The sequence below is a fragment of the Dermochelys coriacea genome, chromosome 7 (assembly GCF_009764565.3).
Source record: "Dermochelys coriacea isolate rDerCor1 chromosome 7, rDerCor1.pri.v4, whole genome shotgun sequence".
Lineage (NCBI taxonomy): Eukaryota > Metazoa > Chordata > Testudines > Dermochelyidae > Dermochelys > Dermochelys coriacea.
Genome location: NC_050074.1, coordinates 55,045,441 through 55,071,232, shown reverse-complemented (window position 1 = coordinate 55,071,232; position 25,792 = coordinate 55,045,441). Strand labels below are relative to the sequence as shown.

Here is a 25,792-nt window from a genome sequence, read left to right as displayed (position 1 = left end):
CCAGGGTGGGCTTGGCTAGCATGTGAGGTTGAATTGGAACATGACCTCAGTCATGTTAATTCACATGATGTTTGCAGTCAGCGTAGATGGAGATGTATCTAACATCGTAGCAGCGGCTCATGGTTAGCTCCGGTTCCAGTCGGGCTTACCCCAGAGCAGATGACACGATGCTAGACAGGATGGAATTGTAGGTGAATCGTGTTACTTCACTTGACTCTTCAAGGTCCTGTTCTAACACTAATGTCTAGTGAAAAGCTTCCCTCTGTGGTTGAAATTGTAGACGGGTTTTTACACAGAGCCATGCTATGCTAGCCAAACACTGCTATGGACTCCCCCTTCAGGGACGCATAGCAGAGTTTTATTCCACAGACCTCAAGGGAGGGGAAAACCTTGTCTGTAACTGTCAGGGACCCAGGGCTGCCTGGCTGTGGCTAGTGAAATTTCACCTGCATGTTAGATGGGGCATCACTTGGCCTCTTGTCGGTTGCTTCAATAAGCCCAGCTGTAGGAGACTGATCTGGATTGTCTTTTAGCTCACACATCATCCACAGCATTGCTAATCATATGCCTGTTGCAAAATCTTTGAGTCACAGTCTACAGCTCAGTTGCACCTTAACTGCTGTCACCTACACCCTTCTAATCTCATAATATTGTTCCTAGAGGCATGAGACCTACACACGATCACCATGGTTGAAATTTTCAAGGCCAGCTATGGGAAAACAGTGAGAGGCAGTGTTGCTGGTGGAAGAGGCACTGGACTGGGGTTTGGGAGACCAGGGTTCTATTCCTGGCTCTGCTACTGGCCTGCTGGGTGACACTGGGCAGGTCATGTCCCTGGCTTGTGCCTCAGTTTCCCCATCTGTAAAATAGGGGTAATGATACCAACCTCCTTTGTAAATCACTTTGAGATCTCACGCTTTTCAGCAGCAGATCAGAGCTATTAATATATGTATGTAAATCCATCATACAGCTTTGACAATCTCAGGCCAATCGTAGCGCTCCATTCACCATGCTGATCAACACAGTGTGGGCACCTCCTGTGAAACGAGACTAAACTCAACAACTAACATGTTGGCAGAACAAATAGTTTGCTCAGCTCTCGCTAGCACTGTAGACCCGTCTGATGCAGAAATCTAAAGGCAGGAAATGCATGGACAGCCAATGTGATGGAAGGCACGCAGATAAGTATGTTTCATGGGCTCAGTCCTGTGAAAACGGCCAGTGAGTCATCTTGAAGTGTATGATCTCTAATACTTGTCAAGCTGTGTTGCCGATATACTGCAGGTGTAGTGCTGACCTTGGGCTCTTTTCGTTCCTAGTTTCACTCAATTTCGGATCATACTTGGCGACTTTGACTACAATGCCATTGACAATGCCAACAGGGTGCTGGGGCCCATTTACTTTGTCACCTATGTCTTCTTCGTTTTCTTTGTGCTGCTGGTAAGCAAAAGGGGCTAATCTGCCTGCAATGATGATTATTGTTCCATGCGTTGCAGCAGTGCAGACCAGACTGAGATCAGGGCTCTGTTGGGCTAGGTGCTGGACACAGAAGGAGACAGACAAGCACATTATTAACCTGCCCATTTTGCACATGGGGAACTGGAGCCCAGGGAGATTCAGGCCCAGATCTACAAAGGGACTTGGGTATTGCCAAGGTGATATGGCAATCGCTGGAATCCATGAATCCTGGGCTGGGTGCCTCGGCTCCCTATTGAAGGCCAGGGGGAGAGATCCCTTCTCCTCAGCAGGTAGAGGGGGAATTGAACCAGGGTCTCTCACATGCCCAAACCACTGAGCGGAAGGTGCTAAGGGAGCTGCCAGCTCCTTAGCTCCCCGACATTATGTGGCATTAGGCATGCTCAGAGCATGCCTATCGGATTGGACTCCAAAGGTGAGATTGGCAAGAGTGCACTTATCTTCACCTGGCCTGAGGCTCACGCTGGGGCCTGGACATAAGAAGGGCACCCAGGCACCTGCCTGCGGCAGTGGTGTGCACACCCAGAGGCAGAAACGTAGGCACCAGCAAGGTCGGGTGGCAGCTAAGTTGGGGGTTCGTGCATCGCAGGGCTGGGGTGTCTACGTTTTTGTGGATTTGGGCTCAAGGGCACACAGGGAATCCTGCAGAGCCTGGAATTGAATCTGGATGTCCTGGGTCCTAATCCAGTGCCATAAGCATGAGCCCCCCTTCCTCCCTAGAGAGCACTGTGCTGGTCTATGGTCACCGTCCCCTCACCCCAGGCCCTGTGTTTTCAGTGGGAGCATTACCGGGTGTGAACAGCTCCATTTGTCTGATCCCAGTTGACAGATACCGTGCTGAGCGGCAGTGTTGCTGTCTGACTACGGAAAGTCACTTACAAACTGCTCCTTCCATCCTCCCCACCCCAAACGTTGCCACTACCCCAGGGCCATAAGGGAAGAATAGAACTGGTGCGGGCAGGCCAGATGGCTCAGTCTGCTTCAGCTAGTTTCTCCTTTCTCTAGAACATGTTCCTGGCCATCATCAACGACACCTACTCAGAAGTCAAGGAGGAGCTTTCAAACCAGAAGAACGAGCTGCAGCTCTCAGACATCCTGAAGCAGGTTGTATAGAGCCCCATCACTCCCAGCTCGCTTTGTCCTAACACACCAGAGAGCGAATGCGAAGCCACAGGTTCCAAATTCACATGAAATGTACTAGAGAGGGGCCTCTGCCAAGCCTCCAGATCCATCCTAGGGGGCAGGAGGAGTTCCACATCTGGAGCCAAACACGACTGGCCCTATTGGCCAAACTCCCAACATCCCTGAACTTTTGGGGTCTTTGAGAGCTGGGTCTGCATTTTGTGGCTTGAGCCTCTCTCTCTCTCCAGACTCCCAAATTCCCAAGCAATAGCTGCCACCAGTGCTGATCTCTTTCCTCTGTAGCATGCTCATGGCCACACCCCGAAATTCACAGCACATTTGTTTCGTTCCAAAGGAAAGATGGTTTTCTTCCACCCAAGTGAAAGAGAAGTTTGGCAGTGAAAACAGGGACTGTAGGAAGGGGCCAAGGGAAACTTATTCCTCAGACAAAGGCAGGCATGTGCGCTCCAAAACCACCTTCCCTCCAGTGCCCAACTGCAGTCAAAGTGCTTCCAGATAGCCTTGAGGTGATGCCCTCTGATTAGATCCAGGGGAGGGGGCAGACTCCAGACAGCTGATGTGAGAAGGACTCTCCCCTGGGGGCAAATCCTGAGGTCTTATTCAGATTCCACCTGGGCAGAACTCCCTCCCCCCCATCCCATTGGAATCAATGAAGTGATGCCCCTTTCTGCCTATGCAGTGTCTGCACTGGGCGGGCACCCTGTGGTGATCACAGCAAGACTCTGACCTTGGATGACTGCGCATCAGCAGCCGCAGCTCTCCCAGCTGAATCAGATGGAAGCCTCCTCAGCTGAGGCTGTACGAGGTGCTGGGAGTCTGCCCTGGCTGGAGCTCTGTGTTAAGCAGTGATGCTCCCGGCTTGGGAAGGAAGGTGGCTCAGTCAGTGAAAAAAGTCTTGCGTACACGCAAGACTAACATATCCCAGTGTTACCTGTATCATCTGGCACCTGTGCAGTGTTTCATGGCTATCCCTGCTTTGCTTCTGTCTGCCCTGCATCTCCATTAAACCTCCATGTGCATCTCTGACCCCAGGGCTATCACAAGACACTGATGAAGCTGAAGTTGAAGAAAGAGCGGATTTCGGACGTTCAGAAGGCTCTCCAGAATGGGACAAAGGAGCTAGAGTTTGAGGATTTTAAGAACAGTTTGAAAGAGTAAGTTAGTCAGTTCAAGGGCCCCAATTTCCCAGAATGACTCTGCTTCGCTCTTTGTGAGCTGCCCCCAACGTTCATTACATTTCTGCTGCAATGCTCAGACCTGAGGTCTTTCTCAACCCTAGTCATTTAAGGGCCAGATCCCTGTCCAGTGTAAATCAGCATGGCTCCATTGCTGTCACTGGAGCTGCACCGATTCAGACTGGCCACGGATCTAGCCCTAAATGCTAGGCAATGCAGAGTGATACCTCCAGAAGCGAGCAGGGCTGTGCTGTGGTGCATGGGCCAGCTCTGTAGCTGAGAGATGATTGGGTTGTGTCTGTGTCCTGTGCCTTTCCATGCAGAGGAGTATGCCTCTGGGGAGTGGGGTGAGGTGGTGGAGGGCAGCTGCCTCATTGTGTGTCAGTTCAGATGCAGAACGTTATAAAGGGTGGCACCGTCTCTTTCGCAGGGGCTCTTTACATTGGTTCTTTCTTTGTCGTTTTCCTTAATGTGTAGTAAATCTAGGCAGAGAGCTACCTATTGCATCTTTTATGTACAGGAAAGTACATAACAGCTTTCACATGAGCCCATATCCACTACCACTTCCCCTTGCTCCTCAGCCAGCGTGGCAGCAAATTCCAGCTTGCCATGTTGGTTTTCAGTGTCCTCCATGTGAACCATCTCAACCTGATCTGCCCAACCTTCTAGCCACCTCTTCCCCCACCCACTCACCTTGCTTCTCCAGCCTCAGCTTTCCCTGACTCTCCACCCTAAGTGGAAGAACAGTGCATTGCCTTGATCTGTCCCACCTATCTGGAGCTCACTCTGCTACCCCCATTAGCTATTACCTCACTATCTCCCTTCAGTCTAGGTTAATTGATGAATTTAGATTCTAAGATCTTCAGCCTACTACCCGTGAAGCAGTTATACACTTTTGGGCACTGGAAAAGTCCAACGTTAAATTCTCACCAGCAAACCCTTCCTTTCCCCCTCCATTTAAAGCTGTATAATATATGGGATTTTCCTGTCATTCTCATTCTGTTTAGCTGACTTTGGGTTGTGGCTCTCATTTGAGTTGTGCAAATAATGGATTTTTCGGCTCACAGGTGGTTCCGAAAAAGTGGAGCAGGGGATTGTTTTGGGTTGACCCAAAACTTCAAATTTTTGAGCAAATCAGAAGGTTGAAGCAAATTTGGCTTGGATTTCACATTTTTACATTTTTTTAAAGAACCTATACAACTGAAAAACTTCACAACAGTCATTTTGACCCCCCCAAAAAGTCAAGAAGTTTCATCTGGAAAATGTCAAAACAAAACACTGCAACTTTTTCAGACTTTTTTCCCCACCACAATTTGGCAAAACAGACACGAATTCTCGAAATGTTTTGGGTGTTGTCAAATCTGTGGCTTTTTGCCAAATATAAAAAAGTTCCTGCCGTAAAATGTCACCCAGCTGTGGTTCTTCTAACCTGCATTTACCCACAATGCACTGCTCTTATCCCAAGGCAGGTACCTCAGTGGCACTCCCTGGTTTAGAATCTAGTAACATACTGAACTGCTCTGCCTTGTATCTTCTTGGATACATTCTCTTTGTCTCCTGTCTTAGGCTGGGTCATGCTGAGCATGAGATCACAGCGACCTTTTCCAGATTTGACAAAGATGGTAACCAGATCCTTGATGAAGAGGAACAGAAGCGAATGAGGCATGACCTAGAGGAGAAAAGGGTAAAGGATAGGGGTGCGGGCTGAGAAGGAACCCTTTTTTGACACAGTTCAATCTCCAAAATTCCTTGGGTCTGATCCTGGGGCCGGCATATAAAATAAGTGGATCTCTGCATACACCGCAAGGGAAGATGACTTTTTGACAGCCTGTGTCATTATGTATTAAATATACCTTGGTAAGTCTACAATCCAGCTTTCCGTGTGTGTGTCTCTCTCTCTGTCTTCTAGGTTGCTTTGAATGCAGAGATTGAAAACTTGGGGAAATCCTACGGTGATAACAACCTGGATGAGAATTTGACCCTTGTGGATGCAAAGAACAATCACACCAATAAGTCCAGCTGGGTGTCTGAGGAAGAATTCCAAATGTGGGTCACTGCTGGTGCTAGTCCAGCATCTGAAAGCAAAGGGCTTGGTTTCCTGCTGCCCTGCCCCCCCATGGAGCCACATCCACCTGTGCCTCACGGGTGTGAAATCTTTTTCCAGCGTCCCCTGGTCATGTTGTTCTCCCACCGCGCACAGCAAGGCCACGCCGTGTCCGGCCCCTTTTGTGATGGAGTTCACTTATTTTGTGAACGCCTTGCTGGGAAATTTCCTGGCATGTGTCTGCATTAATCTCTCCAGATGCTGCTGCAAGGGGAGGTCATGCTACAGACCCAGGTTTCAGGTCAGAGGGTAGAATGGGCACCCTCAGCCCGTGGAACCAGAAGGATTTGTGTAGGAGTGACCCTGATTTACACCAGCTGAGGATCTGGCCCTTATTCTCTGGGTGTGAGGATGTAGGCAGGGCAGAACTATTTCTCCCAAAGAGGGAGCACAGGCTAGAACTTAACGCACAGCACGGGGAGTCCGGAGATCCTGGTTCTGCCACAGCAGGCAGGAGCCTGAGCCAGGCATGTAGGGCCATACTGAGACAGAGGTTGGAGCAGGACAAGTTGGCTCTGGGAGGCTCAGCTAACCATGTGGGGAAATAGCTTGGCCCCATCCACATTACCTGGCCAATGGTTAACCTGCCTGGGACATAATTTGTCTTAAGCATGATCACTAACCACAACTGAAAGCATAGCCATGGACCCAGAGCCTCAGCTGGTATAAATCAGCAGAGCTTTATTGACTGGGCTGAAGCTCTGCCAGCTGACACCTGTGGGGGGATCTGGCCAGGCTCTGTATGTTCTCTGCTGCTGACCCTGTCCTGTGTCATAGGGGAAGGTTCACAAGGGCTCGTGCTCTCTTCCACAGCCTCCTGCGACGGGTCCTGCAGCTGGAGCACTCCATTGGCAGCATTGTGTCCAAGATCGACTCAGTGGTGAGCAAGCTGGAGACGCTGGAGAGAAACAAACTGCAGAGGAAAGACCTGGTGGGCAAGCTGCTCGACAACATCAGCAAGGTCAGTCGTCCTCAGACAGACACCCCAGCCAGCTCCCCTGCAAGCATGCCGTGTCCCCATCCGACTGGCCTGGGGGTCTCTCCCTGCCTCAATGCATTGAGTCAGTTAGTGGCTTGTTTTCCAGGCCCTGCTCCTATAGGAGTGCTCAGCGCTTTGAAAGAACAAGCTCTTTGCATTAAGGGTCGATGTGACACCAAACCTCTTGCCTGCAGGGTCCCAACCCTAATGCCCAGACCACATCCACTAGTGGCACCTGGCCCATTAATTATCACCTGTACACAGACCTCTCTCTCCTGCAGAGCACTTTCAGATCCACTGCCAAACCCACAAAGGACTCTCAGCATAGTCGTGTGAACACAGCTGCTGGGAATGCTCCAGTGAATAGACATTGGCCTGAGCATTCCTTTGGAAATGTGAATTTGCAAGACATTCTTGCAAGCAGCATTTTGCAGAAAGGAATTGCACACCTTTAAACAAGACTCTGATGAGGCTAATTGGGGCAAGCCCTTGCTGGCCCCTGGAAAGTATATAGGGCTTGGAGAGGAGACCCCAATGAAAGCGCACAGCCCAAGCAGTGCATGGCCCTGGCTCTCTCCATCGCCGCAGTTGGAGCCTTTGGTAGTGTTTGTGGTAAATTGTTGACAGTGCAAACGTCCATTTCTTCCCCTCGACAACAGGAGGAACAGCCCAGCCAGGAAGAACTGCTCCAGCGGAACCTAGACCCGCTGGTGAAGGAAAACCAAGAAGGCTGGGAGACAAAGCACATGCTGGGAAGCAACCTCAATGGGAGCTCTCCCCAAAATGGTAACAGCATCTACCCCAACCTGCCCAAGTCGGGGTTACCGGGCTCTCAGGCGTCCAAGAACACCCGGCCTCAGTCTAACGTGCACTTCTGACACCTATCAGAATGCTCCCATCCCACCTTGGATCGCAGGGTACTAAGTCAGTCTCAGCTGATTCCCTGTTGTTAGACTAGCCATTAAGAAGACAGACTGTACCAAAGATGTCTGTCTCAGCTGATGCAGTGCAGAATCATGGATGTTACTGTTTTTATTTGCCAAGTTGTGTAACACCATAGATCTAGAACTCCAGGTTCAAACACCTCTGGGCTTCAAGGAAGTGTTCAGACCTGGATCCAGACTGTGCTGCTGGCTCCTATATCTCTAAATGGGTTGAACTCGTCCTGTCCCCCACCCCCTGTCTCCCCAAGATCTGAACACCCCTCACCCCACCACACACAGAGTCCATTACAGGTTACAGTTCTGGGGGGCTGGTAAACAAGGTGGGATATATGTGTCTATTTAAGTTGCAAAGAGAAACGTAATAATTAACCTCAGGCCCGCCAACAGCAATTGCAGGCCCCAGGGCAGAATAGTCATTGGGCCCCCTAGAAAGGTCCACCTGACATTTGGGCAGTGCTGCACCTGCACTGGCTGGTGCCCAGTGAGCTGCTGGGCGTGCTCTTCTGGCACGGCCAGGACTTTGACATGTCCACCTGGCTGCCTTCGCTGCCACCAGTACCACCCCACACATGCCTAGGAGCCTTGCGTCCTGCCTGGGCAATTTAAAAGGGCCCAGGGCTCCTGGCCGCCACTACCACAGTAGCGGCAGCGGTCAGGGGCCTCAGCACCCTTTTAAATCGCCCAGGGCCCTGGACAGTTGCCCCCTTTGCTCCCCCCTGCCATCCCCGTCAGTGGGCCTGGTTAACCTTGTTCGTCACTTCTACTTTTCCTCTGTCCCAGTCCCTCTGACCTCATGGCGATAACCATGCCTTCACCCCCGCACTCAATAGGCACAGAGTTGAGCTGAGAGGAGTCTGGCTGAAGTAAGCAGGTGCTCTGAAGAATAGGTGGGCATGGGCTCTGTTGCTGAAGGCAGCGTTGAAAGTGGGCATGGGGAGAGGATTGCAGGGGTTGCAGACCATCGAGCAGTCACTGCGGGGCACCTTTAAGCAATTTCTTACCAAAGCTGCTGTTCCCAGAATCTGACAGCTCGTCCCGCCGCCCCCCCCCCCCCGCCGTTTTTTCAGACCGCTTTAAGCACCGACTGAAGGAGATCTATGGCTGGGCCATTAACATGGTTTCCAACTCATCTGTTAACCCTCGAATTCTCACCATTCCCCAAAACTGCAGATTGTGAAGTTTCACGGCACCAGCCATCTAGTTGTGAAATGACGACATTTCCCCTGGGTTTTGCCATGGGAACAATTTTGCTTGAAGTTGAGCTGAGAGTGGCCATCCAGTGGAAATGTGGTGACAACAGGACCTTTGACAGCATCTCAGTGCAGTGTAAAAATGTTCCTATTCTGAGCATTTTACACCTGACTTGAGACTATTTTAACTATCAACCCCCCTGGAGCTGATGCCACCAACTATTGATGCTGGGCCAGATTCTCAGCTGGTGTGAAGTGGCAGTGAACTCAGTGGGGTATGCTCATTTACACCAATTAAGAATCCAGCTGTTTCTACATTCCAGATTGTCCATTTCATTATTTTGTATGTTTCTGGTCACAGCAGTAAACTCTGACACCAGCAATTAAATATCTTTAATAAGTAACATTGCAGGAGATTGTTCAATGAAATTAGCCATTATGAGATTTTAGATTTCAGTTATGTTAACTTACATTTTATATAGTAACTTTCATCCCAAAGTTCTCTACAGATTTTTTTACCTGTATGCAGTATAAAGAAATCACTTCACCCACTGCTGAAATGCAGCCACCTTTGGGGTGGAAGATGGCAGTTGTTTAGTAGCAGTACTACACAAAAGTTCAGTACAGGAATAAAGGGATTTGAAATATCATAATCACAAATGCACCACAGAGAGGTAAACTGTATTAAACTCAAATGTCCTCTTCAATCTGTGTATAAAAATGGTCTCTGATGTATTTGGGTGTTGTTAGACTATGGTTACCCATTCACTGCAAGCTGTAATATTTATCACACTCTGAAGTTATTCTTCACTTATTAAAGTGCAAAGGGACCATGTAAGGGAATTAGAATTTCCCAGGATAAGAAATGTAACAGAGATCCTCTATAAACTATAATCACACAATGGTACGCGTGCCTCTTTTGAGAACAAGAATACAGAGTCTTGGCAAGCCCACAGAGGTCCAGCCAGAGTTGTGTGTGCACAGCAGCAGAACCTACAGACCTTTGTAAATACATGTTTTACAGCTGGGTTTCATTGCTCAGATCAGTAGCTGACTGTGGGTGCGAAGGCTTAATTGTAACAAAAATGGTTCTATTTTTTAAAAGATCTTTTTCGTGTGCATTTCATCTCCTGAGTTCAGGCTCCTGGATTAGCCCCTGAACTGATTTTCCTGCATACAATTCAAGCGCACATGGGGCAGCATTTGCTGTCAGAACTGGGGAGATATCCCAAACACCTAAAGTCAAGCAGTCCACTTTGAGGCCTTGATCTTGCCCCAATGGGTGTTATGTCATTGGCTTCTGTGGGAGCAGGACTCGGCCCCAAGCCAGGGAAATGGAGGATCCTGAACTCAGCTCTTGGCAGGAACTTGAGGGAGGAACAGATTTTCCAAGGTCTTGTACTGTAAAGTTGTTTGTTTCTCGTTCTGGGTTTATACATTTCTTGTTCTCCTTGGTGTGTGTTTGAATACTTTTCCATTCACCTTCCAGGATGATTTAATTCAGATGTATTAGGATGGGGATTCACTGCAGGGGAAATTCACCCAGCAGTGCAGAGATGGAGAAGACCTACCAATGCAGCAAAGCAGTCATGGCTCCACTGCACTGGGGGCTTGGGGAGAGGGACTCTACACTCACCCTGTGGTAGAGCTGGCTCTACATCAGCCGCCATAGAGTGAGGGGTTGGGGGCAGGATCATGGCATGGCCAGCGGGTCCAAAATCACACAGGGCACTGGTCCCAAATCCCAGGCTCAGGATATGTGTGGGAATCATGGCTCCTATTTCAACCCAGGAGTGGAGTCATGACCCCAGTGGGGCTGCAGGGATTCCCTGTGCCCCACCCGTAGACTGGAAGGTGGATTCCTTTTTCCCTTCATCCCTGTGTAACTCGTAGCAAAAAGGCTGCTTCTCTGGCCTTGTGTTGTGGTTCTGGATGTGTGAATTTCACCCACAGTGTAAAGCACTTCCTGTAGCTAGTGTCTGCACCAATGCTTTATATGTTCCCTGTATGACTCCATGCAATCGTCTCTTGTATGTGCCTTTGCTGAACATGTAATCATGTATGTGACACGTATGATAAACATCTCTCAAAGATGATCGTGTCTTAGGCTATGGCGGATCAAACCTATCGCGCATCCCCTGAACTCCGGTGTCCTTCCTAGCACCTATTAGTGTTTGATGTGTAGACTGTATCTGCTGACCAGCTGAGAAATAACATAAATTAATTGCACTGAATGGCAGAATCATTCCTGCTGTATTTTCAAATGTGGTATTTTTGGCCTTTTGTCATAGCAGGAGGTGACGACACTGCTGGTGTGACAGGGCCAATGTGGAGTGAAGGGTTTTCCCGCACAGGCTGTGCATGGCCTTATATCTCAGAATGTACAGAGCTGGCTTCCTGGCTGCAGCACGTGGTTTGTTGTCCCTAACCGTTAAGGAGATGGCCATGCATCAAGCCTGTGAAAATCACCAGTTAGATGGTTCAAAGAATGGTTTAAATAAAGGCTGCTCTGATGAGATGTCCTTATGCAGAATCTCTCTCCTTCCTTCAGAGAGAGTATGGGCTGTCTCTGGATCAGTGCTTGGCAGGTCTCCCACACAAGGGACTGTGCAAAGCCTTAGAAGGAAAGTCACCAGAGTCCACACTAGAATGACACACATATTTCAGTGTTGTTGTAGCCATGTTGGTCCCAGGGTATTAGAGAGACGAGGTGGGTGAGGTAATATCTCTTATTAGACTAATGGGGGGCATGAATCACCATTCACGTCGCATTCATCATCAGTACCCGGCCCCCGGCTAGGGAAGCTAATGATCCAAACAGCAGGCCAAATTTGGTGATGAATCCTGGTCACAAGCCACCTGAGGCACCTTGTGCATACGCTAAGAAGAAGATTGGACCAACTTCTGTTTGTGAGAGAGATAAGCTTCCAAGAGCTCATCTTCAGGTCTGGGAAACTAACTCAAAGTATCCCTGCTAAATGCAAGGTTTGAACAGATTGTTTTGCATAAGTGAAATTTTTCATTGGAAACTTTTTTCAGCAAAAAAATGCAGATTGAGATCAATGAGGTGAGCATTTTGTGAAATTGTGCTGAATTTGCCAAATTGTTTGGGCCAAAACCAAACCAAAAAAAAATCCCAATGTTTCATTTGGACATTTTTTAAATGAAACATTTGGTTTTTTCCATTCAAGATTACATACGAATTTTACTTAGATTTTATTTTAAAAGGTTAAGCTCAAAAATGAATCAAAATGTTTAATTTGCGCCAAAACAATCCCCCCCCCCAATTTTTCCAGTTCAGCCAGGGAACAGAATAATCAGTTACTTGTACAGCTCTACTGCTGAGTGACCTTGAACAAGTCACTTCCCCACCCACTGCCTCAGTTTATTCATCGGTAAAGTGGGGCCAGTGACACTAACCTGCTCAGGATCTACTGTTAAAAAATGCTAGATAAGAGGTAGGCGTTATTATAATTGTGTCAGGTTTCAGAGTAGCAGCCGTGTTAGTCTGTATTCGCAAAAAGAAAAGGAGTACTTGTGGCACCTTAGAGACTAACAAATTTATTTGAGCATAAGCTTTCGTGAGCTACAGCTCACTTCATCGGATGCATCCGATGAAGTGAGCTGTAGCTCACGAAAGCTTATGCTCTAATAAATTTGTTAGTCTCTAAGGTGCCACAAGTACTCCTTTTCTTTTTATTATAATTGTGTGTAGTGTTGGGGTATATACTGGTGACACCTAGTGGTTAATTAGAGAAATGACAGAATAAGGAAGGAGGACTCCAAAATGTGCGAGACAAAGTGGGTGAGGTAATACCTTTTTATTGGACTGTCTTCTGTTGGTGAGACACAAGCTTTTTGAGCTACACCGAGCTTGTCTCCAAGTCCAGGAAATTAAGGCTTTGTCTACACTAGCACTTTTGCTGATAAAACTTTTGTTGGTCAGGGATGTGAAAAAAACACACTCCTGACTGGTGTAAGCAGGAGAGTTCTCTCCTGCTGGCAAAGAGCGGCTACACGGGAGACCTTGAAGCTGCAGCAGCTTTAGTGGCACAGTTGTGTTGCTGTAAGGCCCATAGTGTAGTTAGTAGGTTACAGAGTGTTGTAATAAGCCATGAATCTAGTGTGTCTATTTAGGGCAGGACTACACTACAAATTTACATCATGCAGCTGTTCTGCTGTAGTGTGTCTGGTGATGACACTCTAAGCTGATGGGAGATAGTTCTCCCATTGCCTTAATAACAGCACCTCTGGAAGAGGCGGCAGCTATGTTGGCAAGAGAAGCTTTCCCGCCGACCTAGTGCTGTCTACATGGCGTAGGGTGACCAGATGTCCTGATATTTGGGGCTTTGTCTTACATAGGTGCCTATTACCCTCCACCCGCTGTCCTGATTTTTCATACTAACTATCTGGTCACCCTAACATGAGGGGGTGGGGGTGTTAAGGTCAGTATAACTATGTCGCTCAGGGAGTGAAAAATCCAAGCCTGAGTGCACAATTTTTAGTGCCTAGCAGAGTTATGAGTTTAAGCTCCCAGAAGCAACTTTTGAAAGTGTTGTGCAGATTCCCTTTGAGGATGAGGACTGATCAATCAGAGATGGAGTGATCGCTTTGTGAAAAGCATTCGCCCACAGGTGATGGGGGGTTTTGCTATCTTATTTTCCTGTGAGAGTTCATTCAAGAGCCTAGTGATTCTCTGGTTTCTCCCACATAGCTGTTGTTGTTGGGACATTTAGTGCACTGAAGGAGGTACATCACATGTTGTGATAGGCAAGTGTAACCCTTCTGCCAGGTGGAGCCAGCAGCAACAAGGGCCGGGTTCAGTATCTAGCAGTTCCTCTTCAACACAAAACCAGCTCGAGCTCCCACCCAGCGACCTGGGACAATTACACACCACCCCCTGGGTGCCTCTAGGAGGCAATATTTCCCCTCTCGCAAGCACAGAATCTGAGTGTAGCAAAAACTTTTTTAATAAAAGGAGGGAAGTAACTCAGCATTAATTTGGGAAAACACCACAACTAGGGCTCAGAAACACAAACCATGAGCAAAAGACCCACCCCCAAGTAAGTAGTGTCCTTTTCCCCTCAGGTTCTTAAATCCAGCAACCCAAAAGTCCCTTTAACGTGCCCGTCCCTGCTCTGTACCCCACTCACAGTTGCTGTCCTTGGCCAGTGCAGCCCCAGAGTTCAGAGGTTCATCCTCAGAGTTCACCTCCCATGCTGTGTGGAGGGTGGGAGGGTGGGCGGGGGGTAAGGAAGCACTTTATATGCTCCGCTGCTCAGGCACTCACTCGTTGCTCCAATGGCCGATTGCCATGCCTCTGTGGGGCTCTGCTCTGCTCTGGCCCTCTCCACCAGCCTCCCTGCTGGCCGCTTGCCGCACCTCTTCACCAGTTGTCCATCTGGCTACTTGCCAAGATACCTTCAGGGTTCCCCCCACTTAACACAGCTCTCAGTGATTTCAGCTATTAGTGGGGGAGCCTCACTGCTGGTGCACACTGGGCAGTCTCTTGCAATAGAGACACTGTCCCAAAATAGGTCTAATGCGTAGATCTACATATCATGGAGTCACCGGGTCAATGCTCTGGAACTACTCCCTATGAAGCCAGTCAGGACTCTGGGGAAGCATGCCTCCTCTCTCTGAACATACTGTCTCCAGGGCAAAAAGCGTACACAGCTTTGACCTTCCTGGGTCTGTCCTCGGAGCATTCAGCATCCCCTTCCACACCGTGCACTTCCGAAAGCGAGTCCACCCAGGCGGTGCCCTTGGGGAAGTCAGAGTGCCCTGCACCCCAACTCCACTGTCAGACATAACTCTCAGCCAGCTGGTAAAACAGAAGGTTTATTAGTCGACAGAAACAGTGTAGGGCAGAACTTGTTAGCACGTCAGTGACTTTCAGCCAAGTCCATCTTGGGGGGAAGGGAGCCCAGAGCCAGGGCTCTGGTCCTCCCTCTGAGCTCCAAGGCAGCTGAGACTGACTTGCTTCTAGCTGCCTGGCCTCTGCCCTGCCCATTGCTCCTCCTCGGGCCTTTGTTTCACTTCCCAAGCCAAGAGTCACCTGGTCGCATCCCCTTCCTAGGTCTCAGGTTACAAAGAGCATCCATGCAGGCAGCTGGAGCAAGCCCCACAAAAGTCACACATGTTTATTCCCACCACCTAGACATTGGTGCAATATACAGAGAAACTGAAGCACACATCGCATTCATGCAGAACAGTCAGACTCACATACAACATAACAAGAAAAAATCCCTACTTCATCACACTACGCATCAGTGATTTCAGCTCTACAGTATGTAACAAGACTCTTAATTGAATCTAAATGAGCTCTTTTATTAAACCATGAAGAGAAACAATAAGCCCAAATCCACCCAACTTGCTGGGTTTTGGAACCCATGTCCCCTGCTTAAGGAGGGCCTTTCAGTTGAGGGTGAGTCCCTCCATTGGAGTATGCCAAGTACAGTTCTGCTGCCCTCAATTCACACAACAAGGATAACAACCCTTTATTTCTCCTGCCCCAATAACAAGGAGACTGGGGATCCAACACCCACCACAAATGATCATTTGGGCAAGCAATCCCATCATGCTGAGCACCTAGGCAGGGTGGGTATGTACATGCAAACAAGATCAGCTTCTGAAGTCTTTTTCCACAGCTCACCACTAGATGTCAGGGGAGAGCCATTCAGACCCTGCTTACATTCTCCTCCCCAGCCAAGAATTTGTCCTCCCGACAAATCACAGTCCATATTATATCAGATTCATTAGTGCCCCGCAGAGGGCCTCAGAAAACCCACTATGGCTTCCACAAGCCTGTGAACTAAGTGTATTTGCTCTTCACTAGCCACCCCAGATGCATCATAAATTAACCAGCTTACTGGCCTTATAACCCTGTCCTGCCTATTGAGAGTGGACATTGCAGGGGCAGGGGGACATCTTCTTGGGCAAGGGATGGTGAGGGTTCCTTTCAGGATCCCTCGGCTTGGGCATAGATCCCTGCATCTCTGATTCTAATAGGGAAGGTCCAAGGCATCTGGGACACCTTCCACCTGTATGTCTCCACTGTCCAATAACCTAGATGTGTCATCATAGGGCGGTCTCATAGGTGGCATGGATGTGCCAGCAATGGGCCTAAATACCCATAGGCTTCCAACCGATCTAGAACTTTAAGAAGTCTTTCTTCATGTTCCTCCAAGTCTTCTTTCTTCATGCTCCTCCAAGGTTCTTCCAAACACAATCAGGTCACCCAAATAAACTAATGCAGTAAATTCATGTTTCCCACAACTTTCTCCATAAGATGCTGAAACATATCAGGTGCTCCAGAAAGCCCTTGGGGAATGTGCTCAAATTGATAAAACCCTAATGGACAAATGAAGACCATCTTCTCATTATCTTCTTCTCCTAGAGGGAACTGGTAGTATTCACTTTGAAGATCCAACACAGAGACCCACTGGCTCCCCAACAAACAGTCCAAAGCATCTTGTGTATTGGTCAACTACATTGTGCCTGTTTAGGGTGCAGTAGTCAATACACATTCAGATTTTCCTGCTCTTCTTACAGACCACCACAATGGGAGAGGCATATGGGCTGTGGGCCTCTGTAATGATACCATTCACGATGAGCTCTTGAAGGTGATGCCACATGTCTTCCATCTCAGAGAGAGCAATTTTCCTAGATCCCTCCCTGAAGGGTCAGGAGTCTTGTAGCCAGATGTGGTGTTCCACTCTTGCACATCTTGGACAAGCCCCCAAAAATGTAACCCTTCTGCCAGGTAGAGCCAGCAGCAACAAGGGGCGGGTTCAGTATCTAGGCGTTCTTTTTCAACAATACAAAACAAAAGCGTCTCAAGCCAGGGAGAGCTCATTCAGACCCTGCTTACACAAGTGTAGGACTCGTGGATCCTGAAAGGCGTGTTGTGGAAGGTGTTGATCATTGTAGAAGCAGAGATATGTCTGCAGGTTTTGAATCTGTTGTTCTGGCAGGGTCTGGTGCTGCTTTGAGTTGGTGGGTCCTGGTCTGTGGGGAACCTGCTTCTGATGATGAGCTTGGAGAGGTTGGGGGTTGTTTGTAGGCCAGGATGGGGTTTTCACAAAGAGATCACTCTATATCTGACCTCTCAGTCCTCATCCTCATAGGAAACCTGCACAACACTTTTAAAAGACGAGCCTCGGAGCTTAAATTTATAACTTTGCTAGACACTAAGAATCATGGACTGAACAGAGAGACCCTGGATTCTTAGTGTCTAGCAAAGTTATGAATGCCAGGTGTCATTTCTTACCCCCTCCCCCAGCCCTCTCTTCCCCGTTATGTTTAGTAAAAGTCACGGACAGGTCAGGACTCCTGTGAATTTTTGTTTATTGCCCGTGACCTGTCCGTGACTTTTACTAAAAATAACGCTGAAAAAATCTCAACCTTCACTATGAGTAAGTGCTCTGCAGGAAATCAGTGAGGCACATGCTTCACTATAGGGGGTGGCCCACCCTACATGGACATGTGCAGGGAGGAAGGGAGGGCGTGAGCAGACGGGAATGACACTGGATGCAGTTCTCCTAGGCTCCACCCTGAGCCGTGACATGAGAGAAATTAAAGAACCCCTCCTCTATTGGCCTCAGCTAATGCAGATCAATACAGCTCCAGTTGAAGTCAATGCAGATTTACACCACTCTGATCCACAGGTGTTGCTGGCATTGGCCAGCGGCAGCAGATGCCCAGAGCTGCTAGTAGCTAAACCAGCACTGTACTGTAGCTTCTGTGAGCAGATGCCTCAGGCTGTGGTAGGTAACATCAGAGCAATGTAGGCACTGTCCCGGAAGGGGTGTGGGGCGCACCCACTGGGCTGAGCCCTTGTATAAGAGCCTGGCAGGAGAGAGGTATTTAATGAAGCTGACGGGAGTGCATGGGTTTGGTGACAGGCATTCGGCACGAGGCCCAAGAACAAAGCCATCGGTAACCTTGCAATGCTATAATTACACAAGGACACATCATCCCATCCACCCATAAGGCCTGCCTGGTACAGCTGGGCCTGCAGGGAGCTACAGGAGCAGAATGCAGGGAAACCTAAAACTATCCAAAATTGAGGAAAGGCCTAACTAAAGAACAGGAGGCAATCAGAATATTCAGGTGCTATAACCCCCCTGCCATTGCCATGAGGCTAACAACAGTTCATTGCTAATGGGCCCAGCCAGAAGCTAAGAGAAACCATAGCCAGAAGCCAACAGCCTCATGTCAGAGTCCTGTGCCAGACTGGAGTGGATGCACCACTCTGCAGGGGGTTCAGCTGGATAGTAAAGGCGGAAAGCAGCATGCTTGTGAGGCAGTGTTGCCTAAGGCATAGAGCACTAGTCTGGGACTCAGCAGATCTGGATTCTGTTCCCAATTCCACCACTGACTTTCTGGGTAACCTTGGGCCAGTCACTTCCCTGCCCCGTGCCTCAGTTTCCCCTTCTGTAAACTGGAGATAATTATACTGGTCCCCTTGGTAAAGAGTTTTGAAATCTACTGATGAAAAGTGCTGTATAAGAGCTAGAGCTTAGCATTAATAAGGGTGGCTGGTTCTGTTTGCCAGGAGACAAGAGATCTGGGAGAAAAGGACTAGGAGGGGATGGGGGAGTCCCCCCTTACCGTAGGGTGGCTTATTAAAAGTTGGTTCTGGAGATTTGTCTCAATAAGACATCACAGAAGATGCTGGGAATTCAGGAGCATGCGGGAACTTGGTACCAACCAGCCCTACAGACATTCCCAAAGCATCACTTGGTTGATCCATAGTGCAGCACATGTTGCTGATAGAACCAGCGATGTAGGTATTGTGATCAGCAGACCATGCTTGGGTCTCACAATTGCCTCAGCCACAACAGCTAGCTAGATACAAGGAGAGTTTAATATGTAAAGGGGATTCTCACCAGATGCTGAATGCAGACAATGCCATTCCAAGCTGGGCTCTGACCAGCTCAGCCGAGCTGACCAGGACCTTGTCACCAATCAATGGAAGAACCCAAAGGAAACCCACATGCTGTAGGAAATGGTATACCTGCCCTCCAAGTCAGACGTGACACGATGCCCCAGTATGGCGTTTGGGGGTGCTCCACTATTGGCTTGCACATGAGATATCTGGCTGAGATCCAGGACCCTGGTGGTTATTAAAGATCCACTGTCCGTTTTTTGTCTTAACTCAGGCAGGGTGGCCAAATCCCAGCATGGGCGATTATATTCTCCCTACCCAGTGAGACTCCCCAGGGTAGCTTCAGCAGGCTGTTTCTGTTCTGAATGGATGCAGTGGCCTGTCAAACAAGTGCCAGCTCCCACCCTCAAAGGGGCTGCATTTCAGGGTGGGTGCAAGGATATATGTATCTTCCCATGCAAGCTCAGCCCAGCCCTAAGCACAGTTCAGCAATGTGATTCCACTTTATCTTTTAAAAAAGGTGTGACCTTTTCCCTCCTGACTTGTGCAGAGTATAGGCACAAGAGCCACGGGTAACAGGGACAAGACCTGCATGAGGATAACGTAACCAAAGCCAGAAAAGTGTGACAGACCGGCTGTAACTCGGGCTGTCCTAAAAATAACCCATCCTCTTTGTGGCGGTGACCTCGGGCAGCAAGTCCATGTGATGCTTTAATTCAGGTGGCTGTTCTTCGTTCACTCTGGAGTCCCCTCTCCTGATTGCCCAGGGCCTCCCACCCACTAGTTGCTTTTCTATATTTTTAAAGACAATTTCACACTGGTGGATATTGCCTGATTTGCAGTCCCTTAGGCCTCCGCTTAATCACAGAGCAGGAGCCCTGGAGGGTCAACATCTGAGGGGAAGAAGGGAGTTCAGGTCCCCTCTGCAGAGATAGCCAGTAATGCCAATTACAGTATTGGGTTGATAGAATCATAGAATATTAGGGTTGGAAGAGACCTCAGGAGGTCATCTAGTCCAACCCCCTGCTCAAAGCAGGACCAATCCCCAATTAAATTATCCCAGCCACAGTTTTGTCAAGTTGGGCCTTAAAAACCTCTAAGGATGGAGATTCCACACACCCCCCCTCCCCAAGTAACCCATTCCAGTGCTTCACCACCCTCCTAGTGAAATAGCTTTTTCTAATATCCAACCTAGACCTCCCCCACTGCAACTTGAGACCATTGCTCCTTGTTCTGTCATCTGCCACCACTGAGAACAGCTGAGCTCCATCCTCTTTGGAACCTCTCTTCAGGTAGTTGTAGGCTGCTATCAAATTCCCCCTCACTCTTCTCTTCTACAGACTAAATAAGCCCAGTTCCCTCAGCCTCTCCTCATAAGTCATGTGCACCAGCCCCCTAATCCTTTCCGTTGCCCTCTGCTGGACTCTCTCCAATTTGTCCACATCCTTTCTGTAGTGGGAGTGAGGGGACGACAAAACTGGACACAATACTCCAGATGTGGCCTCACCAGTGCAAAATAGAGGGGAATAATTACTTCCCTCGATCTGCTGGCAATGCTCCTACTAACGTAGCCCAATAAGCCATTAGCCTTCTTGGCAACAAGGGTATACTATTCACTTGTATCCAGCATCTCATCCACTATAATCCCTAGGTCCTTTTCTGCAGAACTGCCGCTTAGCCGGTTGGTCCCTAGTGTGTAGCGGTGCATGAGATTCTTCCGTCCTAAGTGCAGGACTCTGCACTTGTCCTCATTGAATCTCATCAGATTTCTTTTGGCCCCATCCTCCAATTTCTCTAGGTCACTATCCCTACCCTCCAGTGTATCTACTTCTCCCCCAGCTTAGTGTCATCCGTGAATTTGCTGAGGGTGCAATCCACCTCATCATCCAGATCATTAGTGAAGATGTTGAACAAAACCTGCCCCAGGACCAACCCCTGGGGAACTCCACTTGATACCGGCTGCCAACTAGACATTGAGCCATTGATTCATCCAGTTCATCCAATCCATACTTTTTTAACTTGCTGGCAAGAATATGGTGGGAGACCATATCAAAAGCTTTGCTGAAGTCAAGGTATACCACATCCAATGCTTTCCCCATATCCACAGAGCCAGTTATCTCATTATAGAAGGCAATCAGGTTGGTCAGGCATAACTTGCCATTGGTGAATCCATGTTGACTGTTCTTGATCACCTTCCTCTCCTCCAAGTGCTTCAAAATGGATTCCCTTGAGGACCTGCTCCATGATTTTTCCAGGGACTGAGATGAGGCTGACTCGTCTGTAGTTCCCCGGATTCTCCTTCTTCAAAGATGAGCGCTATATTTGCCTTTTTCCAGTTATCTGGGACCTCCCCCAATCACCATGAGTTTTCAAAGATAATGGCCAATGGCTCTGCAATCACATCAGCCAACTCCCTCAGCACCCTCGGATTGAATCCGGCCCCATGGACTTGTGCATGTCCAGCTTTTCTAAATAGTTGGTAGGGTTGCCAACTTTCTAATCGCACAAAACCAAACACCCCAGCCCTGCCCCTTCCCGGAGGCCATGCCTCCTGCCCCACTCCATCCCTTCCCTGAGGCCTCGCCCCCAACTCAGTACATTCCCCCTCCCGCGGTGGCTCACTCTTCCTCATCCTCACTTGCTTTCACTGGTCTTGGGCAGGGGGTTGAGATGCCGGAGGAGGTGAATGCTCTAACTGGGAGTGCAGGCTCTGGGGTGGGGCCAAAAATGCAGGGTTCAGGATGCAGGAAGTGGCTCCAGGCTGGGGCAGAGGATTGGGGTGCAGAAGGGGTGAAGGCTCTGGCTGGGGGTGCAGGCTCTGGGGTGTGGCCAGGGATGAGGGGTTTTGGGTGCAGGAGGAGGCTCCAGGCTGGGGCAGTGGGTTGGGTTGCAGGGAGGGTGAGGGCTGCGGGTTGGGTTGCAGGCTCTCGGGTGGGATGTCTCAGTTCCCATCTGTACAATGGGGTTGCCAGCACTGCCCTGCCTGCCAGGAGTGGTGTGCAGATACCGTGATAACCGGGGGCCGTTGGTAGATGATAGACCACGCTGAGGTGAAGGGGGATGTTCACTGTCAAAGGCCTTGTCCACACTACCAGCGCTGTGCCAGGATAGCTCCACTGCCAAGTCCCCTAGTGTAGGTGCAGGAGGTTTCTTGCTCAGCATAGTGACACCAGATGACACTGACTCTCCAACAGAAGCACTCTCCTGGGGGCATAGCTGCATCTACACTGAGGGTTTTGCGGGCATGGGGAGGGTGTGGGAGTTTTTCCCTCCCCTCCCCTCACTAACAAGGGCTGATGAAACGCTGTAGTGTAGACCTGGCCAAAGACTCTGAAAACACCATGTGTTCAATCTTAGCTCCTGATTCACTGGTGCTCTGCACCATGTGGTGTCACTTGCATCAGTGCAAAGACAGTGTGAAATGCCACTATTCTGATGTGGGCGCATTCTCACACCCACTTTGTACTGTTAGTGACAGCATAAGGGGAGGGCAACAAGCATTCAGACCCTCAGGTTTGTCTGCACTTAAACTGCTGCAGTCGTGTAGCTGTAGTGCTTCAGAGTAGCCACTCACTACAGTGATAGCTAGATCCACAGGGGTTTAGGTGGGCTTAACTACATCACTCAGGGGTGTGAATTTTTTACACCCCTGAGCAACAGCTGGGTCAACTTCACTTTTTAGTGTAGACCTGTCCTTAATAATTCAGGCTGCTTTAGCAAACTCTTTGGCCTTGTCTTCACTGCAGGAAAGGGGTTCGTGTGCTCTTCACTCATGTTAACTCACTCAGGGTAGAAATCCAAGTGAGGACAAGGCAGTGAGTTGTTTTCACACATGTTAGCAGGCCAAGTTAATGAGCAAACTCCCCCATCAGTTTTTAATTGAGCTGCTAACTCATGTGAAAACTACACCCTGCCTAGCCATCACTAAGATTTCACCTTACGTCAGGCCAGGTCTACACTACAAAGTTTTGTTGGCATAGCTGTTGGTCAGGAATGGGCAAGGCTGGGGGACCACCCGCTAGCCAGTGGCAGATTAATGATTTTGCCGCCCCTAGGCCCAGAAATAATTGCTGCCCCCCGCCCCCCAGCTCACCTCCGCTCCGGCTCTGGCTCCGCCTCCTCCCCTGAGCGCACCGCCAGATCCTGCTTCTCCCTGCCAGTGCTTGTGCGCAAAACAGCTTCGCGAAGGAGGGGGAATGGGGGGGAACGCGGCGCGCTCAGGAGAGGAGGCAGGGCCGGGGCGGGGATTTGGGGAAGGGGACCAATAGGGACAGGGAGGGGGCAGGGAATGAGGGCAGGGAAGGGGTGGAGTTGGGGCAGGGCCAGGGGTGGAGGGTGCAAACTGGCACCGGGGGGAAGCAGCCGCTGGCTGCTATTATAAATTTGCCGCCCCTGCAAATTTGCTGCCCTGGGCCTAGGCCTTGCTGGCCTAGGCGTTAATACACCGCTGCCGCGAGCACCGTAGCTGTGCCCGCAGAGCCCGGGCTGTAGCTGCAGCTATGTCAACAGAAGAGGGCCTTTGTCAGGGAGGTGGTGTCACCATGCTGGCAGAAAAACTCCTGTCAGCATAACCTGCATCTATGCTGGGGAGGCCCTGCCAGTACAGCTGTACCAGCACAGCCTTTGTAGCATAGACATGGGTAGGGTTGCCAATTTGGGCTGGACATATTCCTGGAGATTTAATCACATGACATAATCTTTAATTAAAGATTAATCTTTAATTCCTGGAGACTCCAGGCCAATCCTGTAGGGCTGGCAACCCCAGATACGGCCTTTGCTAACTTGAGTGAGGAGCACACATGTTTCCACAGCGAAGTCGAGGCCTTCAACACCTTTCAGCGCAGTTTCTGACTAAGCTAGCAGGTATCCGCTAGTGTCAAAGAAGCTGGCTTAAACCCAGTCAGTCTCACAGCGACTCATCACCTTTGCAGACCTTCTTCGGCCCTCTTCAGCCAGCTGTTTCGTAAACAAGGGAAACCACCCGATTCTCTGTCATTGTTGAATAAGAGCTCAGCCAGCGATTGCATAAATTGTTGATATTCCAACGAGATTAACGTTACTTCTTTCCAATAAAAATCCCATTCAGGCCTTGTCTTAAAAAAAATTCATGAACTTACTTTGCAAGACAGCTGCTGCCAGTCTGGAAGGCAGGGTTTGTGGCGAAGACATTTGGATTTGGATTTGAATTCTGGTGAGAGCTGGGGAATGAAAGAGCTACTGGTGTTTACTCCTAGCACTGAACTGCTTGGATCTTCAACCAGCAGAGGAACTGCCTCTTCTGCTTGTTGGGATCTGATTTGGCGCTGCTCAAACCTTGAGTGAGAGGGGCCAGGGCTCACATTTTCAAAAGCGGCCTCAAATATTAGACCATACGGTTCCTCCAACTGGCACCCATAAAACAGCTGCACTCTGAGTTAGGCACTTTGGGAAATCTGTGCCCAGGGTCACTCAGCAAGTCCTACGGAACAGAACCCCAGAGTGCTGGCTAAAGGAGGAGGCAGTGTGGCCTAGGGCATAGGACACTAGACAGCAAGTCAGCAAATCCGCCCATTCTGGGCTTTGCCACTGACCGGCCATATGGCCTTGGGTGACTCACTCCACCTCTTGGTGCTTCTGTTTCTCCTCCCACCCTTTCTCTCTTGTCTATTCAGATCGCAAGCTCTGTGGGGCAGGGACAGGGACAGGCTCACTCTGTATTTCTGCAGCACCATCCTAGCACAATAGAGCCCCAGTTACAGCTGACTGAAGATTTGTGATTAACAATGGCCTTTATTCCCCTAAATGCAAATGCTTTTGTTTGCTTTTGAAATGCTTTTGGCTTTGGTCCACAGACAAACTGAAACTGAGTCAGCTTTTGAAAAATGACATGGATTTTACTGAAAGCCATGCACTTTTCAGACACACCTTCATATCCCCCCCTCCCCCCACATTGCCATTGAAAAAATGTTTGGGGGTGGGTAGCTGGTTGTTCTTTCAGAATGTTGCCTGGAAATTACTTACTGTTTGCTGACAGTCCTAGCCCTGATCTCACAAGTCCTGGCATGGGGTGATTGGCCCCTGAAGAGAGAGCAGAGTCCAGTGCATCTGCCTGGTCAGCTACCTCCCAATTGTGCTTAAGAGAGGGCAGCTGGGTTATATAAATGGGGATACCCAGAGAGTGTGAGGAGGCAAGTGAGAGTTGTCTTTTCAGATTTCACTGATGGGAAGGGCAACTTTCAGTGGGGATCCAAGGGTAGAGTCTCCTATACTTGGGTGGGTACCTGGGGGATGGTGAAGCCCCCAGGTAGGCAAGGCAAGGCATGGCACGATATGATATGATATGATATGATGGGGCAACTCTCAAATTTGGGGCAGTCAGGCAGGTAACCTGGGCCTGCTCCAGAACAAAATTCTGGTCATGTCCCTGGCTCAAATATGGTGGGGCTGGACCTGCTTTCCAGAATATTGGTGTCTATATAATCTGGGACTGATGAGCATATGGAGGTGGATATCTGCCCTGCCCTCCCCTGCCCTTTTTTTTGGTGTCTCGGGAGTTGCCTGAGGGAAAGAGCTGCACGAGACCCGGTGGAGGGCGGTAACTATGAGCTGCTGGCGATGAGTTCTGAGCTGTGGGGAGGAACGGCTGGAGCTGGGGGACCCTGCTGAGCTGCATGAAGGCTTATGCAGAGGGGCCCAGGAATGAGGGGAAGAACCAGCTGGATCAGTGTAAGCAGGGCCCACAAACAAGGGGTTGGTCCTGGAAGAAGATTCCCCTGAGCAGGGGTAGGGCTCACAGGTAAGGAGACCTTGGGGAGTGAAATACTGTGGGGAGGCCCCTCATGGGAGACCTGACCTGGAGCTACAGAACCAGACTTGTGGGAACCTGTGGGACTTGGTACTTTCAGGTGGA

The 25,792-nt window shown here is 49.5% G+C and overlaps 1 protein-coding gene across 1 annotated transcript in view; it reads left to right on the top strand.

Moving 5' to 3' along the window:
- PKD2L1 (polycystin 2 like 1, transient receptor potential cation channel) overlaps window positions 1-11,380 on the top strand; it is a 34,030-nt gene extending 22,650 nt beyond the window's left edge. Inside the window, exons 10-17 of the mRNA XM_043519139.1 lie at window positions 1,320-1,440; window positions 2,482-2,580; window positions 3,652-3,773; window positions 5,361-5,478; window positions 5,704-5,939; window positions 6,712-6,859; window positions 7,537-7,663; window positions 8,602-11,380. Coding sequence (XP_043375074.1) covers window positions 1,320-1,440; window positions 2,482-2,580; window positions 3,652-3,773; window positions 5,361-5,478; window positions 5,704-5,939; window positions 6,712-6,859; window positions 7,537-7,663; window positions 8,602-8,624 — 994 coding nt within the window. The 3' untranslated portion in view covers window positions 8,625-11,380. The remainder of the gene's footprint in view (window positions 1-1,319; window positions 1,441-2,481; window positions 2,581-3,651; window positions 3,774-5,360; window positions 5,479-5,703; window positions 5,940-6,711; window positions 6,860-7,536; window positions 7,664-8,601) is intronic.
- Window positions 11,381-25,792: the final 14,412 nt, after the last annotated feature.